At 46.7% G+C, this 16430-nt stretch overlaps 1 protein-coding gene across 3 annotated transcripts in view; it reads left to right on the top strand.

The window, feature by feature from the left end:
- Positions 1-237: 237 nt before the first annotated feature.
- The window catches only part of LOC122563355 (protein-methionine sulfoxide oxidase mical3a-like), a 111084-nt gene continuing 94891 nt past the window's right edge, over positions 238-16430 (top strand). For all 3 annotated transcript variants that reach the window (XM_043717106.1, XM_043717107.1, XM_043717109.1), the window contains exons 1-4: positions 238-579; positions 2366-2573; positions 10736-10849; positions 15379-15480. In XM_043717106.1, the coding sequence (XP_043573041.1) occupies positions 316-579; positions 2366-2573; positions 10736-10849; positions 15379-15480 (688 nt within the window). In that variant the 5' untranslated portion in view covers positions 238-315. The remainder of the gene's footprint in view (positions 580-2365; positions 2574-10735; positions 10850-15378; positions 15481-16430) is intronic.

The following is a 16430-nucleotide window of genomic DNA, read 5'->3' as shown; positions in this document are numbered from 1 at the left end:
CAGTTAATCTGATATTGAGACTCCTTCATGCCAGTATTACCTCTGAATCGGACCATTTCAACATAGTTCTGGTGGTGTCCCAGCATCTTCCCTGCCATGACCTGGAGGTTATCCAAAGCTCTACTGCCCATGTCGTAATTGACAGCAAGTTGTTGAATCTGATGATGGCTTGTTTGAGGGACACTGCACTCAGCATGTCCTGATCCAGATTAATTATTTATCTTATTGTCTTTCCTAAAGGGCCAGAATGAGTGAGACTGTCAGCTGAAAAAGGGCAATAACTGATCCAGGCCTGCGTTTTGGGACTTTTGCAACATGGGGGATGGAGAGAAGTCCAAAATTGAGCAATCGCACTTGCTGTTTGATAACTTCATCCAGGCCACAACCTGCAAAGGCACATTCAAAGGTTTTCAGGAGCTCTGTGAGATTCTGGCCATCACCAATATCGACTTCCCCAACTTTTACCCCAAGCTGAAATCCAAACTCAACTACTGGAAAGCAAAAGCACTTTTTTCAAAACTGGACAAACGAGGAAGTCACAAGGATTACAAGAAGAACACAGCCTGTGCTAATACAAAGGTAAAACTGGAGTTTCCCAGACCACCTCTTGTGCCCTTACTGGCTCTTTGAAGGAGCAATAATTAATGGCAAATCTGTGCTTCTTTTTTAATAGTCTGTAACCCCTGTCCACCTCCTCGAGAAAAAACACAAATCCACTGAACTCTGTAGGCCAGTCAGTCAGGAGTGCATACAGGTTAGGGGAGTGCGATTAAACTTGGGGATAGTAAACAATCTGGGAGGAGGGTGGGATATTAAAGTATGGGCGAGACAGTGGGAGTAGATTGGGGGATAGTAAACTGTTCTGGATGTAGGATAGCTCGCTGAGCTGGAAGGTTCGTTTTCAGATGTTTCATCACCATACTAGGTAACATCATCAGTGAGTCTCCAGTGAAACACTGGTGGTATGGCCTGCTTTTTATTTATGTTTAGGTTTCCTTGGATTGGTGATGTTATTTCCTGTGGTGACACTTTTCTTGTTCTTTTTCTCAGTGGATGGTAAATGGGATCTAAGTCATTGTGTTTGTTGATAGAGTTCTGGTTGGAGTGCCATGCTTCTAGGAATTCTCATGCGTGTCTCTGTTTGGCTTGTCCTAGGATGGATGTGTTGTCCCAGTCGAAGTGGTGTCCTTCCTCATCTGTATGTAAGGATACCAGTCAGAGTGAGTCATGTCGTTTTGTGGCTAGTTGAAGTTCATGTATCCTGGTGGCTACATTGGGCAAATGGGCAGAAAACTAGCCACCGGGATACATGAACATCAACTAGCCGCAAAAAGACATGACTCACTCTGATGGTATCCTCACATACAGATGAGGAAGGACACCACTTCGACTGGGACAACACATTCATCCTAGGACAAGCCAAACAGAGACACACACAAGAATCCCTAGAAGCATGGCACTCCAACCGGAACTCTATAAACAAACACATTGACTTGGATCCCATTTACCATCCGCTGAGAAAAAGATCAGGAAATGACATCACCACAGGAAATGATGTCACCATAGGAAATGGCATCATCAACCCAAGGAAACCTAAACACACAAATAGAAGACTGACTGCACCACCAGTGTTTCACTGGAGACTCACTGATGATGTTACCTAGTATGGTGATGAAATGTCTGAAAACAAACCTTCCAGCTCAACAAGCAAATGTACATCCGAAACCTTAACCTGAGCTACAAATCTTCTCAAAACTCGATAATAAACAGTGTTGGGGGTGATGGTGGGATATTAAAGGATGGGGGAGAGAGTGGAAATCGACTGGCAGGTAATAAACAGTGCAAGAGGAGGGTGGGATATTAAAGGATAGGGGAGGGAGTGGGTTGAGACTGGGGGATAATAAACAGTATGGGGACAGAGTGGGATTAGACTGGGGGATAATAAACAGTGTGGGGACAGAGTGGGATTAGACTGGGGGATAATAAACAGTACGGGAGGGAGTGGGTCGAGACTGGGGGATAATAAACAGTGCAGGGGCAGTATGGGATATTAAAGGATCGGGAAGAGAGTGGGATTAGACGGGATTATAGATTAAAGTGAGATGAAGAGTGGCATCAGGGTGTGGGATATGAAAGGATGTAAGAGTGTGTGGGTGCAGAGAGTGAGGAGGCAGAGTCCTTGTGAATGGGTGAAGCTACATTCTGTGCTTTCTGAAGGATGATGCAGGACTTGCTTGTTAACCATTCCTCACTGCCTGACTGAGCACCATTGTGCCTCAGCAGCTGCCCAACACCATGTGATATTGTCTGACTTGTCTGACTTGATTCACCCTATTAACTGCAGTTTCTGTCCTTCAACCTGCAGTGTCTCGTGATCGGGGCTGGTCCTTGTGGCCTGCGTACGGCCATTGAGCTAGCGTTCCTCGGAGCCAAAACCATCATCGTAGAGAAACGGGACACCTTCTCTAGAAACAATGTCTTACACTTGTGGCCGTACACTATTCAGGATCTGCGCAACCTGGGAGCAAAGAAAATCTATGGGAAGTTCTGTGCAGGAGCTATTGATCATATCAGTGAGTTACCAGCTTCCTATCCATCATGCTGACGTTATACTTACCCTGGAGCAAACTGACCCACTGGAATTAGTCAGTTCCCATTGACCTCCAGACAGTCACTCTTGTTCCCAGAATCTGCCTGTTTCTCCTGAATCCTCTATGTAACTCTCCATCTCTGACTAGCACATACTGTTTCTTCCTGACTCTCATCAACCCTCTCCTCAACTCTCCAGCTCTCTTCCCAATTCAATTTTCCCGATTTACCCTCTCCATCCTTGTCATTCCTGTCTCACCTCCTTGTATGCCCATCTTCCCCATCTCTCTCTCTGCAGCCCTGTCTCCCTGTTCCCCAACCCCCGCGCCCCCCACACCTTTAAGAGGGGTGGTAAAGATGTACCAGAAAATCTCAGACTCGCGTGTCTCTTGTCAGTGGTAGAGAAACTATTGGAGAAAGTTCTGGATAAGCGAATTATTGTCCACTTAGAAAGGCATGAGTAAATTAGGGATAGTCAGCATGGCTTTGTCAGTTGGAGGTCAAGCCTAGCAAGTTTGTTAGAATTTAGTTAATGTAGTTTATATGAATTTTAGCAAAACTTTTGACAAAGTCCCAAGTGGGAGGCTGATCAAGAAGGTTAAAGCCCATGGAATTGTGGGAAACTTGGCAAGATGGATCAGAAATGGGCTTAGTAATAGGAACTGAAAATGTGTTGCTGGAAAAGCGCAGCAGGTCAGGCAGCATCCAAGGAGCAGGAGAATTGACGTTTCGGGCATAAGCCCTTCTTCAGGAATAGGAGTCAAGAGTGTGGTGCTGGAAAAGCGCAGCAGGTCAGGCAGAATCCAAGGAGCAGGAGAATCGACGTTTCGGGCGTAAGCTCTGCATTACGAATTAATAATGAGGCACAAAGGGTAGAGGTAGAAGGCTGTTTGAGTGACTGAAGGCCAGTAGTGTACCACAAGGATTAGTACTGGGGCCTTTATTATTTATTATATACTTAAATGATAGATGAAAATGTAGGGGGAATGTTAAGCAAATTTGCAGCTGACCCCAAGATTGGTAGAGTGGTTCATAGCAAACAAGATGGCTGAGGGTTACAGTAAGATATAGATGGGTTGGTCAGATGGACAGACCAGTGACCTGATAATTGGGAGGTGATGCATTTTGTAAGAAAAAACATGATGAGGGAGTATTTAACGAATGGCAGGATAATTGGTAGCTTAGAGGAATAGAGAGATCTGGGCTAATTATTCTCAGATCCCTGAAGTCAGCAGAGCATGTGAATAGGATAGTTAACAACACATATAGGACATTTTCATCAGTCATGGCAAAAATCAAGGAGGTAATGTACAAAGTGTTGGTTAGGCCATGGCCGGCATATTGTGTGCAGTTCTGGTCACCTCAGGAAGGATATGATAGCACTGAAGGGAGCTACAGAGGAGGTTCACCAGGGCGTTGCCTGGGATGGAGAAGTTGAGCTAAAGGAGAGACTAGATAGGCTTGGATTGTTTTCTTTAGGGCACAGAAAGCAGAGGGGAGACATGGTCGAGGTATATAAGATTATGAGGGGTATGGACAGGTGAACAAAGAGGAACTGTTGAGGGATCAAGCACGAGAGGGCATAGTTTTAGAGGAAGGGGCAGGAAATTTGGGGAAAAAAAGGTTTTCGCTCAGAGGGTGATGGGAATCTGGAATGTACTGCCTGAGAAAATAGTGGAGGCTATAAGCCTTACAATATTGAAACAATATTTGTATGAGTACTTGAAATATCATGACATTCAAGGATATGGGACACATGGGAAATTGGGACGAGCGCACTTTTAGTGGTAGTTATGTCAGTGCAGACACGATGGGCCGAAGGACCTTTTCGGTGCTCTGAGTCTTTGAATTTCTCCCCTGTATCCCTATTTTCCCATCTCCCCCCTGCCCCGTGTATCTGTCTTCACCATCTCTCCCCCTGAATCCCTATCTCCTGAATGCTGTGTTTCAGGTGACAGTCATACCCCTCAGATTAAGTATATCAAATTTAGTCAGAGTTCAGGAAGAGGAGGATATAAGTACAAGTGAGACAGTTAAAGGGTCCCAGGAGGTTGTGCTGAAGCAGTCGCAGCCCTTGAGCTTGTCAAATATGTTTGAGATTCTTGCTTCCTGTGTGGATGAGAGTGGAGGCTGTAGGGAGGATGAGCAAACTGACCTGAGCACTGCTGTACAGGGAGTCATTCAGGAGGGAGGAGGAGAGGTTTCAATTGGAAATAGTATATAGGATTAAAGACAGGATTCTTGGCAGAGTGGAGGAACAGAGGGACCTGGGTGTGCACGTACATAGATCCCTCAAAGATGCCACCCAAGTGGATAGGGTTGTTAAGAAAGCATATGGTGTGTTGGCTTTTATTAACAGGGGGATCGAGTTTGAGAGCTGCGAGGTTTTGCTACAGCTCTACAAGTCCCTGGTGATACCACACTTGGAATATTGTGTCTAGTTCTGGTCGCTCTACTATAGGAAAGATACAGAGGCTTTGGAGAGGGTGCAAAGAAGGATGCTGTCTGGACTGGGAAGGCTTGCCTTATGAAGAAAGGTTGTAAAAGCTTGGACTTTTCTCTCTGGAGAGAATGAGGAAGAGAGGTGACCTGATCGAAATATACAAGATAATGAGTGGAATAGATGGAGTAGATAGCCAGAGAATTTTCCCCAGGGCAGGATTAACTGGTACGAGGAGTCATAATTTGAAGATATTAGGAGGAAGGTATAAAGGAGACATCAGAGGTAGGTTCTTTGCGCAGAGAGTTGTGAATACATGGAATGCGTTGCCAGCGGTGGTGGTGGAAGCAGAGTCTTTGGGGACATTTAAGCGACTGCTGGACATGCACATGGATGGCAGTGAGTTGAGGGGTGTGTAGGTTAGGTTACTATGTTTTACATTAGGATTAAACCTCGGCACAACATCGTGGGCCAAAGGGCCTGTTCTGTGCTGTACTTTTCTATTCTATGTTCTAATGGGAGTAGACACTGTGCCCTATGGTCAGGATTGAGAGTTCTGAAGGCTATGATGCCTGCCTAGTGCCTGGCTTCAGGATATCTCATCTGGGCTGTATCGGAACTTGGAATGGGAGGGGAAAGATCCAATTGTCATGGTCCACATAGGTACCAACGATATCGGTATAAAGAGGAAAGAGGTTCTGCTGAGGGGCTAGGGGCTAAACTAAAAAGCAGAACTAAAAACATAATAATCTTTGGGTCCATTACATGAACCACAAACAAAAATAGGAAAAGGTCAGTGAGATTAAAGAGGTAGGTGCTGGCTCGATGTTCAGTGTGGGAGAAATGGGTTTGAATTCATGGAGCATTGGCATCAGTACCAGGGAAGGAGGCAGTTGTTCTGATGGGACAGACTCCACCTGAAACACGCTGTGACCAATCTCCTGGTGAATCATATAACCAGGTGACATTCCTGATGAAGGGCTTATGCCCGAAATGTCGATTCTCCTGCTCCTCGGATGCTGCCTGTGCTTTTCCAGCACCACACTTTTCGATTGATCTCCAGCATCTACAATCCTCACTTTCTCCAAATGAGCTTGTAGTGCAGATTGAAATTGGTGGTTATGATATGGGTATCACAGAGACATGGCGACAGGGGGATCAAGGCTGAGAAGTAAATATTCTGGGATCCACTTTGTATTGAAAGGTAAGACAAATAGTTAGAGGGGGATAGATAGGGTTGGCTTATTCTTAAGAAATTCATTAAATCGATAGCAAGAAGTCGTATAGAGCCAGAAGGTATAGAATCTGTGTAGGTAAAGTTGAAGAACCACAAAGGAAAAAACACCCCGGTTGGAGTTGTGTACAGGTCTCATAGCTGTAATCAGGTTGTTCAGATTTAGATTAGATTAGATTTCCTACAGTGTGGAAACAGGCCCTTCGGCCCAACAAGTCCACACCGACCCTCCGAAGAGTAACCCATCCAGACCCATTTTCCTGTGACTAATGCACCTAACACTACGGGCAATTTGGCATAACCAATTCACCTGGCTGGCACATCTTTGGATTGTGGGAGGAAACCAGAGCACCCGGAGGAAACCCACGCAGACACAGGGAGAATGTGCAAACTCCACACAGTCACCCAAGGCTGGAATCGAACCTGGGTCTCTGGCGCTATGAGGTAGCAGTGCTAACCACTGAGTCACCGTGTCACCCTTCATCAGGTTGTGGTGAGGAAAATCAGGAGATAGTGAAGGTCTGTAAGAAAGGCACAATCACAGTAATCATGGGTGGATTGCAATATGCAGGTGGATTAGGAAGATCAGGTTGGTAGTGGATCTCAAGAAAGGTAATTTGTGGAATGTCTACACGATAATTTTTCGAGCAGCTTGTAGTAACAGGCAGTTCTGGATTTGATGATGTGTATTGAGGTAGACTTGATTAGGGAGCAAAAAGAACGACAAGGGGCAGCGGCCATAATATGATAGAATTCACTCTACATTTTGAGAGGGACAAGCTGAAATCAGTCTAACAGTATTACAATGGAGTAAACGTAACTACGAAGACATGAGGGAGTTAATAGGGAGGGGAGCTGGGCAGGGAAGACGGTGGAGCAATGGCAGGAGTTTCTGGGAATAATTCCGGAGACACAGCAAAAACTCAACCAAAGGAAGAAGAAACTTGCTTTTTTCTTATTCATTTGCTGGGCATGAGTTAGGCCAGCATTTCATTGGGCTTCCCTAATTATCGAGAGGGCAGTTTAACAGTTAACAACTTTGTTGTTGGTCTGGAGTCACATGGGGTCCAGACCAGGTAAGGATGGCAATTTCCTTCCCTAAAGGACATTCGTGAACTGGATGGGTTTTTCCTGACAATTGACAATGGATTTGGGTGGCACAGTGGCTCAGTGGTTAACAGTGTTGCCTTACAGCACCAGGGATCTGGATTCAATTCCATCCTTGGGTGACTGTCTGCATGTGCTCCCTGGGTCTGCGTGGGTTTCCTCCTACAGTCCAAAGGTGCGCAGGTTAGGTGGATTAGTCACGGGAAGTGCAGGATTATGAGGAGAGGGTGGGTCTGGTTGGGATGATCTTTGGAGAGTTGGTGTGGATTCACTGGGCTGAATGGCCTAATTCCTCACTGTAGACTTCTATGATTCTCTCAGTTCTAGATTTTTATTAATTTCAAATCTGCTTTGGCAAGATTCGAACCTTGGTTCCCAGACTATTTTTTGGGTCTCTGGTTTAATAGCCTAGCAGTAATACCACTGGACCATTGCCTGGGGGGGGAGGCGGTGGTGATGAGGCAGCATTGGCTGACAAGGGAAGCCAGGAACAGCATAGAAGCAAAAGAAAAAGCATACAATGTGGTGAAGATTAGTGGGAAGCTCAAGGATCGGAAATCCTTGAAAAACCAAAATAGAATAACTAAAACTCAATAAGGGAGAGAAGATGAAATAATACAGAGAGCTAGTTAGTAATATTAAAGAAGTTTGCAAAAGATTTTTTAAGCAGCTAAAAGGGAAGGGAGGGACATGAGTGGACATTGGACCACTGGAAGGTAAGGCTGGAGGAATAGCAATGGGGAACAAGGAAGAACTGAATGGTTATTTTGCATCAGTTTTCACTGGAAGATGCTAGCAATGTACTAGAACTCTGAGAGAGTCAGAGGGCTGAGCTGAGTGTAATGGCCATCACTATGAAGAAGGTACTGGGGGAGCGGAAAGGTCTGAAGGTGGATAGATCACCTGGACCAGATGGACTACACCCCAGATCTCTGAAGGAGATAGCGGGGGTGATCTTTCAGGAATCACTGGAATCAGGGAGTGTCCCAGGTGACGGGAAAATGCAAATGTAACAATCTGTTTAAGAAGGGAAGGAGGCAAGGACAGGAAACTATAACTCAGATTGAACTCAGATTTCTCCAGTTTCCTCATTTCCCCTCCCCCCACCTTGTCTCAGTCAAATCCCTCGAACTCAGCACCGCCTTCCTAACCTGCAATCTTCTTCCTGACCTCTCCGCCCCCACCCCCACTCCGGCCGATCACCCTCACCTTGACTTCCCTCCACCTATTGCATTTCCAAAGCCCCTCCCCCAAGTCCCTCCTCCCTACCTTTTATCTTAGCCTGCTGGACACACTTTCCTCATTCCTGAAGAAGGGCTTATGCCGAAACGTCGATTCTTCTGTTCCCTGGATGCTGCCTGACCTGCTGCGCTTTTCCAGTAACACATTTTCAGCTCTGATCTCCAGCATCTGCAGTCCTCACTTTCTCTCAGGAAACTATAAGCCAGTTAGCCTGACCTTGGTCATTGGAAAGGTTTTCGAGTCCATTGTTAAGGATGAGATAGCAGAGTACTTGGAAGTGCATGGTAAAGTAGGGGAGGTCTGACAGATTTGTTAGAATTCTTTGAGAAGGTAACAAGCAAGTCAGACAGAGGAGCCAGTGGATGTGATCGATCTGGATTTCCCGAAGGTGTTTAACGAGGTGTGTACAGGAGGCGGCTAAATAAGATAAGACCCATAGTGTTAGGGACAAGAAACTGGCATGGATAGAGGATTGGCTGACTGGCCGAAGGCAGAACGTAGGGATAAAGAGTTCCTTGTCAGGATGGCAGGTAGTGACTAGTTGAGTTCCGCAGGGGTCAGTGTTGGAATGACAAACATTTACATTATACGTTGATGATCAGAAAAAAGAAACTGAGGGCATTGTTACTGTTTGCTGATGACTCGAAGTTAGGTGGAGGTTTAGGTAGTATTGAGGAAGTGGATAGAACGAACTGGATAGACTAGCAGAGTGGGCAAAGAACTGGGAGATGGAATACAGTGTGAGGAAATGTGAGGTTATGCACTTTCAGGAAGAATGGAGGTACGGACTATTCCCTAAATAGGGAAAGGCTTTGGAAATCTGAAGCACAAAGGTTCTTGGAAGTCTTAGTTCAAGATTCTCTTAAGGTCAACATGCAGAATTATTTGGCAGTTACGGGGGAAAATGCAATGTGAACATTAATTTGAAGAAGGCTATAATACAAGATCAGAGATGTACTGCTGAGGTTGCATAAGGCTCTGGTCAGGCTGCACTGGGAATATTGTGAGCAGTTTTGGGCCCTATATCTAAGGATGGATGTGCTGACCTAGGAGAGAGTCCACAGGAGATTCACAAGAATAATCCCACGAATAAGGGACTTTTTACATGAGGAGCAGTTGAAGTCTCTGGTTTGTACTTGGTGGAGTTTACTGAATGAAATTTAAAGAATACTGAAAAGCCTGGATAGACTGGATGTGGGGAAAATATTTCCATGAATAGGAAGAACTAGGATCCCAGGGAACATCTAGGACAACCTTTTAGAACTGAGATGAGGAGGAATTTCTTTAGCCAGAAGATGGTAAATCTGTGGAACTTGTTGCCACAAAGGGCCATGGAGGTCATGTCATTGAGTGTCGCTAAGACAGAGGCAGGTAGGGTTTTATTTGGTAAGGGGATCGAGTCTCACTGGAAGAAGGCGGGGAATAGGACTGAGAAACATATCACTGATGAATGGCTGAGCAGACTCAATAGGCTGACTGGCCTAGTTCTTGCGATCTTCCCCATCTCTGCCTCTGTATCCCTGTTTTTCCCATCTCTCCCTTTCTATCCCATCTCTCCTTGTATATCTCCGTCTTCCCCATTTCTTCCCCCCCAATCCCCATCACTCCCATATCCACATTTCCCCTGTATCCCTCACCTACCTATTGGACCTCCTCTTGTCCTGTATTGGCTATCCTGTCTCCCCTGATCCTCGTCGTTCTGCTGAAATCTCAGAACTGAGCTGGGAAGTAACATATTGCAATGTCCCCTTGGAATTTTGAAGTGCAGGGACAGTTTCATTATATCCACACCTCCGTTACTCCATATCATTGCATTGAAACATATTTTCCGGATAACCTGTTTAGTTGGGTTTCTGTGTATATGTCCCAGAGGTTGATTTCCTTATGAGGGTGTTCAACATACAGCCTGGTGCTCGAGCTTTCTGACCTGAGCGGACAGCCCTGTAGCTCACTGTGATGCCTCCTGTTGTTGAATGTCTGGTGAAGAGCAGCAGTAAATCAGTCAGCACAGTGTCCAGGGAGCAATCGGCTTAATCACCGGGTCTGAGAGTATGGGTAGGAGCAGGGACGTCTGTCTGAACATGTTGAGTGCTGTCTATTCACAACTGGTTCTGCACTGACAGGTATCCGACAGCTGCAGCTTGTCCTGCTGAAGATTGCCTTGATCTTGGGCATTGAGATCCATCTGAATGTGGAGTTCCGTGGTCTGCTCCCTCCCAGAGGCCAGAAAAATCCAAGTAAGTGAATTTAATAGAGGCACTGGGTGCAAACTACTGCTCCTGGATGTAGTGAGGTGGAATGTGGGAAGGGCGGGGCAGAGGTTCTGGGGATATGTGAGAGTGTATATGGTGCCATCCATTGGGGTGTAAGATGCTATTGGGGTGTGTGTGTGTATGAGGGACTGTTGCTGTGTGTATGAGAGGTGTCAGTGCGTATGTACATCTGAGGTGGGGGAGGGTATGCGCGCGCAAGAAGCTGTTGTGTGAAAGGTGCTGTTGGCGTGTTATGATTATGTGCAAGTAAGGTGCTGTTGTGTTTGTTTGAGGTAGTGTCAGTGTCTGGATGAGGAGCTGTCAATGTATGTGAGGAGTTGTGCATGTGTGTGACATACTGTCAGTGTGCATCTGTGTTTGTATTTGTGTATAAGGCATTTTGGTGTGGGTGTGTGAGGTGCGGTTGTTCATGTGTGTGAGCTACTGTCTGTGTGTGAGCTGCTCTCTGTGTGTCAGATGCAGTTGAGATAAGTGTGTTTGTGTGATAGAGAGAGTTGCTGTTCACAGGTGTGTGTAAAAAGTGGTCTCTATGTCAATGCAAGGTGCTGTTGGTGCTCGGTGTGTGAGATTAGATTAGATTACATGAGATTACTTACAGTGTGGAAACAGGCCCTTCAGCCCAACAAGTCCACACTGACTGTCTGAAGAGCAACCCACCCAGACCCATTCCCCTACATTTACCCCTTCACTTAACACTACGGGCAATTTAGCATGGCCAATTCACCTAACCTGCACTGTGAGAGGAAACCGGAGCACCCGGAGGAAACCCACGCAGACACGGGGAGAACGTGCAAACTCCACACAGTCAGAAGCCTGAGGCGGGAGTTGAACCCGGGTCTCTGGCGCTGTGAGGCAGCAGTGCTAACCACTGTGCCACCGTGTAAGGTACTCTTTATATCAGTATACATGTGTCAGGTGCTGTCAATCTGTGTGATGTGCTGTTGATGTGAATGTCTGTGAGATACAGTCAGGGGGCGCAGGGTGGCGTGTGTGTATGTCACATTGCACTTTGGTGCATGTGAGGGACTGTCTGCATCTGTGTGAGGTGTTGTAAGTCTGTGTATGCCAATTATTGTTTTCTGTCTGAGTGTGTGTGCACATTGGTGTTGGGGTGTGTATGACAAATGTGCTGTCAGTGTGTGTGAGAGACGTGCTGTCAGTGTGTGTGAGAGACGTGCTGTCAGTGTGTGTGTGTGTGAGAGACGTGCTGTCAGTGTGTGTGAGAGACGTACTGTCAGTGTGTGTGAGAGACGTGCTGTCAGTGTGTGTGAGAGACGTGCAGTCAGTGTGTGAGAGAGACGTGCTGTCAGTGTGTGTGAGAGACGTGCTGTCAGTGTGTGAGAGAGACGTGCTGTCTGTGTGTGTGAGAGACGTGCTGTCTGTGTGTGTGAGAGACGTGCTGTCAGTGTTGTGAGAGAGACGTGCTGTCAGTGTGTGTGAGAGACGTGCTGTCAGTGTGTGTGTGTGCGAGAGACGTGCCGTCAGTGTGTGCGAGAGACGTGCTGTCAGCGTGTGTGAGAGACGTGCTTTTGGTGTGTGCGTGTTAGAGACGTGCTGTCAGTGTGTGTGAGAGATGTGCTGTCAGCGTGTGTAAGAGACGTGCTGTCAGTGTGTGTGTGTGAGAGACGTGCTGTCAGTGTATGTGAGAGAGACGTGCCGTCAGTGTGTGTGAGAGAGACGTGATGTCAGTGTGTGCGAGAGACGTGCTGTCAGCGTGTGAGAGAGACGTGCTGTCAGCGTGTGAGAGAGACGTGCTGTCAGCGTGTGAGAGAGACGTCCTGTCAGTGTGTGAGAGAGACGTCCTGTCAGTGTGTGAGAGAGACGTGCTGTCAGTGTGTGAGAGAGACGTGCTGTCAGTGTGTGAGAGAGACGTCCTATCAGTGTGTGAGAGAGACGTCCTGTCAGTGTGTGAGAGAGACGTGCTGTCAGTGTGTGAGAGAGACGTCCTGTCAGTGTGTGAGAGAGACGTGCTGTCAGTGTGTGAGAGAGACGTGCTGTCAGTGTGTGAGAGAGACGTCCTGTCAGTGTGTGAGAGAGACGTCCTGTCAGTGTGTGAGAGAGACGTGCTGTCAGTGTGTGTGTGAGAGACGTGCCATCAGTGAGTGTGTGAGAGACGTGCTGTCAGTGTGTGTGAGAGACGTGCTGTCAGTGTGTGTGAGAGAGACGTCCTGTCAGTGTGTGAGAGACGTGCTGTCAGTGTGTGTGTGTGTGAGAGACGTGCTGTCAGTGTGTGAGAGAGACGTCCTGTCAGTGTGTGAGAGAGACGTCCTGTCAGTGTGTGAGAGAAACGTGCTGTCAGTGTGTGTGTGTGAGAGACGTGCTGTCAGTGTGTGTGTGAGAGACGTGCCGTCAGTGTGTGTGTGAGAGGTGCTGTCAGTGTTTGATTGCGAGCAGGTGTGTATGAGAGCGAGAGAGAGTGAGTGAAGAGAATGTGAGGTGTCAGAGGCAATCAGTGCTCTATAGTCACTTTGGTATCTCTCTCACAACAGGCAACAAATGCACCATTGTATACCGCCAGTCACAGCGTCTGGTTAATTCCCTGCGAGAGTTGCTGCAGGGTGTAACAAAGCTCGTCCCCACACACACAAGGCTTAACTGCATGAACTGTGAAAATCATCGATTTGTGAAATACCGAACTGTCCGCATAACATTGTTCGGGAGACAATCTATTCGCAGAGCATTGTTAGCTGTTGCCCCAATGTTTCCTCTTTCCTTTTTCTTTCTCTCTCTTTCTGTACCACACAGCTCATGAGTTCTGTAGTTAAGGAGTGGAGGAAGTCTGCTCTATAGTTGGAGCCCTGCTGTCCCAGCCAATTGGTTGGATGATCCCAGACACCTTTGGGTCTGGATGGGAGGTGGAGGTCCCAGACCTAGACCAGGAACTGTCCAGGGGCCTGAGTGTGGCTGCTACACCAGACGCAAACTTCTTGGCACTATCTGATCTCCTTGTGAGGGGCCAAGGCTACCTGCTTCACTCCTGCCCTGCCTTTGTATTGAGGACCCACTGTCTGGGCTAATGCAGTGCAGGGGTGTGCATCGAACCAGCATTGCATGCGGCTGCTGCGCCTGGCTGGCCAGGCCTCCTGCCAATTTATCCAAATGGTTGCGGATCTGGCTGCATTGCTAAAGCTTCTGAATACACTCGCCAGTGTGTCCTGGACACCTGTCTGCTGCTGTGGGCCGCACGGTGGCACAGTGGTTAGCACTGCTGCCTCACAGCGCCAGAGACCCGGGTTCAATTCCCGCCTCAGGCGACTGACTGTGTGGAGTTTGCACGTTCTCCCCGTGTCTGCGTGGGTTTCCTCCGGGTGCTCCGGTTTCCTCCCACAGTCCAAAGATGTGCAGGTCAGGTGAATTGGCCATGCTAAATTCCCCGTAGTGTTAGGTAAGGGGTAAATGTAGGGGTATGGGTGGTTTGCGCTTCGGCGGGTCGGTGTGGACTTGTTGGGCCGAAGGGCCTGTTTCCACACTGTAATCTAATCTAATCTAATCTAATCAACACCAGTGCTGGGGCGCAATGCAGTTGAACTCCCATCTGAACAAGAAGAATTTGTGAATTTGTCACTTAGTCAAGTCAATATCCACCCAGCCATGTGGATCCTTTCAGTGTTGAGCTCCAGTGTTTACTGACAATTCTTTTATGTGATAGTTCATGAAACATCATTTGAAAGTTCTTCTACACAGTACTTACAGCACAACAACAGAGAGTGAATTCTGCAGATAGCTTCCGTGTGGAATAAGGTTAGAACATGCAGTAAATACTGAGCTGGTTTGGTAGCTTTGGTGGAGAGAGAAACTGAGTTAACATTTCAGGTCTGTGAGCTTAAACATTCTGATGAAAGGTTATGACCTGAAATGCTCGCATTTTTTTCGAATGATAGCTCTGTTTCTTTGCCTAATATGCTGAATTTTTCCAGCACTTTCACTTTTTTAATGTGTTCTTATTCCTGGCTTTAATTTCATAATCACTATTCTTCCAAGAAATGGTTGATTGTTATACTTCAGATTTTTGTTTAAGTTGTCTCAATGAATTCAGAAGGTGTTGATCTACTTCAATACACAATCAATGATCCTTGTATCACTTTCTTTAACAGACTGATTCAGATTGAGCCTTGATTTTCGATTCTGCGTTGGCCTTTCGATGCCCAAAACATCAAACGTTGATAGTGACTCGAATGTACCCATTTATTATCAATGACCTCTAAATCTGATTGGGAGAAAGCTCAGCTCTTAATGAGGTCCACACTTAAGATACCAATCAGACAACAGTGCAACTTTAGCTTGTAAAACCATGAACGTTAGAGAGTTGGAGAGTGTCTGGGCAGCAGATTCTGGGGTTCTGTCATCCCCGTGTCCAGCTGTTTTACCAAGGAGTTTTGATTTTGAACCAGACCTCTTGCATCAATCGTGTCACCAGCCCTACAGATGCCTGCTGTGCAGGATATGGTGTTACCTGGCCAGTCTCTGTTACCTGGGCTTATTTCTGATTGCAGATGCCGGCTGGAGAGCAGAGATAAACCCTCCAACCAGCAAAGTAACGCAGTTTGAGTTTGATGCTGTGATTGGTGCTGATGGCCGAAGGAACACTCTGGAAGGTAAGCGGAATGTAAAGGGGGAATCAGGAGTGATGGGGAAGTTATGAACTTTATAACCGAGAAGGCACTTTCTATCTGTCACCTCTGCCCCCTCTACTCGGATACGTCACTCCCTGTCCATCTCTCCTACCAATTCCATTTCTCAGGACTGTACTGGCTTCATCCTTAATGAGCAAAGCAACCCCACACCATTTTGTTATTTCCCTTACAAAATGTCAAATATCCCTGAATGTTCCCAGCTTTGGAAGTGTACATCTGTAATGGCTATTAAGTCATATGTATGTCTTTCTACTTGTGCCATCAATTCATCCATCTTGTTGTGATTGCTGCATGTATTCAGATAAAAGCCTTCTTACCTTTCTTACCACTTTTCCCAACTCCACCCTGGTTTGTCCATGCACTCGTTCACTCTCTCCTGTCAGTCTCACCCTGGTTTGTCCATGCACTCGTTCACTCTCTCCTGTCAGTCTCACCCTGGTTGTTGCTGGCCTGCATTATTGCCATGTCATTCCACTTTCATTTTCTAAATTTCACCTTGATGTGATCGGCCCCCAATGACTATTGAGTTTAAAGCATTATCTCTAATTCCAACTCAACAACCTAATGCTGTGCTTCATACATTTATTTTATCAACTTATCCTAGACTTGATTGGATTCTCTCTGAGCCTGCTCCAACCCTGTATCTTCCCATTTCTTACTGCAGTCTGTTTGTTCCGATCCTTCATGGACTAGATTCCTATTTTCAGGTAAAAACAATGACTGCAGATGCTGGAAACCAGATTCTGGATCAGTGGCGCTGGAAGAGCACAGCAGTTCAGGCAGCATCCAAGGAGCTTCGAAATCGACGTTTCGGGCAAAAGCCCTTCATCAGGAATAAAGGCAGTGAGCCTGGAGCGTGGAGAGATAAGCTAGAGGAGGGGGGGGGTGGGGAGAAAGTAGCATAGAGTACA

Source organism: Chiloscyllium plagiosum, chromosome 26, assembly GCF_004010195.1.
Source record: "Chiloscyllium plagiosum isolate BGI_BamShark_2017 chromosome 26, ASM401019v2, whole genome shotgun sequence".
Taxonomy (NCBI): Eukaryota; Metazoa; Chordata; class Chondrichthyes; order Orectolobiformes; family Hemiscylliidae; genus Chiloscyllium; species Chiloscyllium plagiosum.
This window is presented reverse-complemented; position numbering and strand designations above follow the sequence as displayed.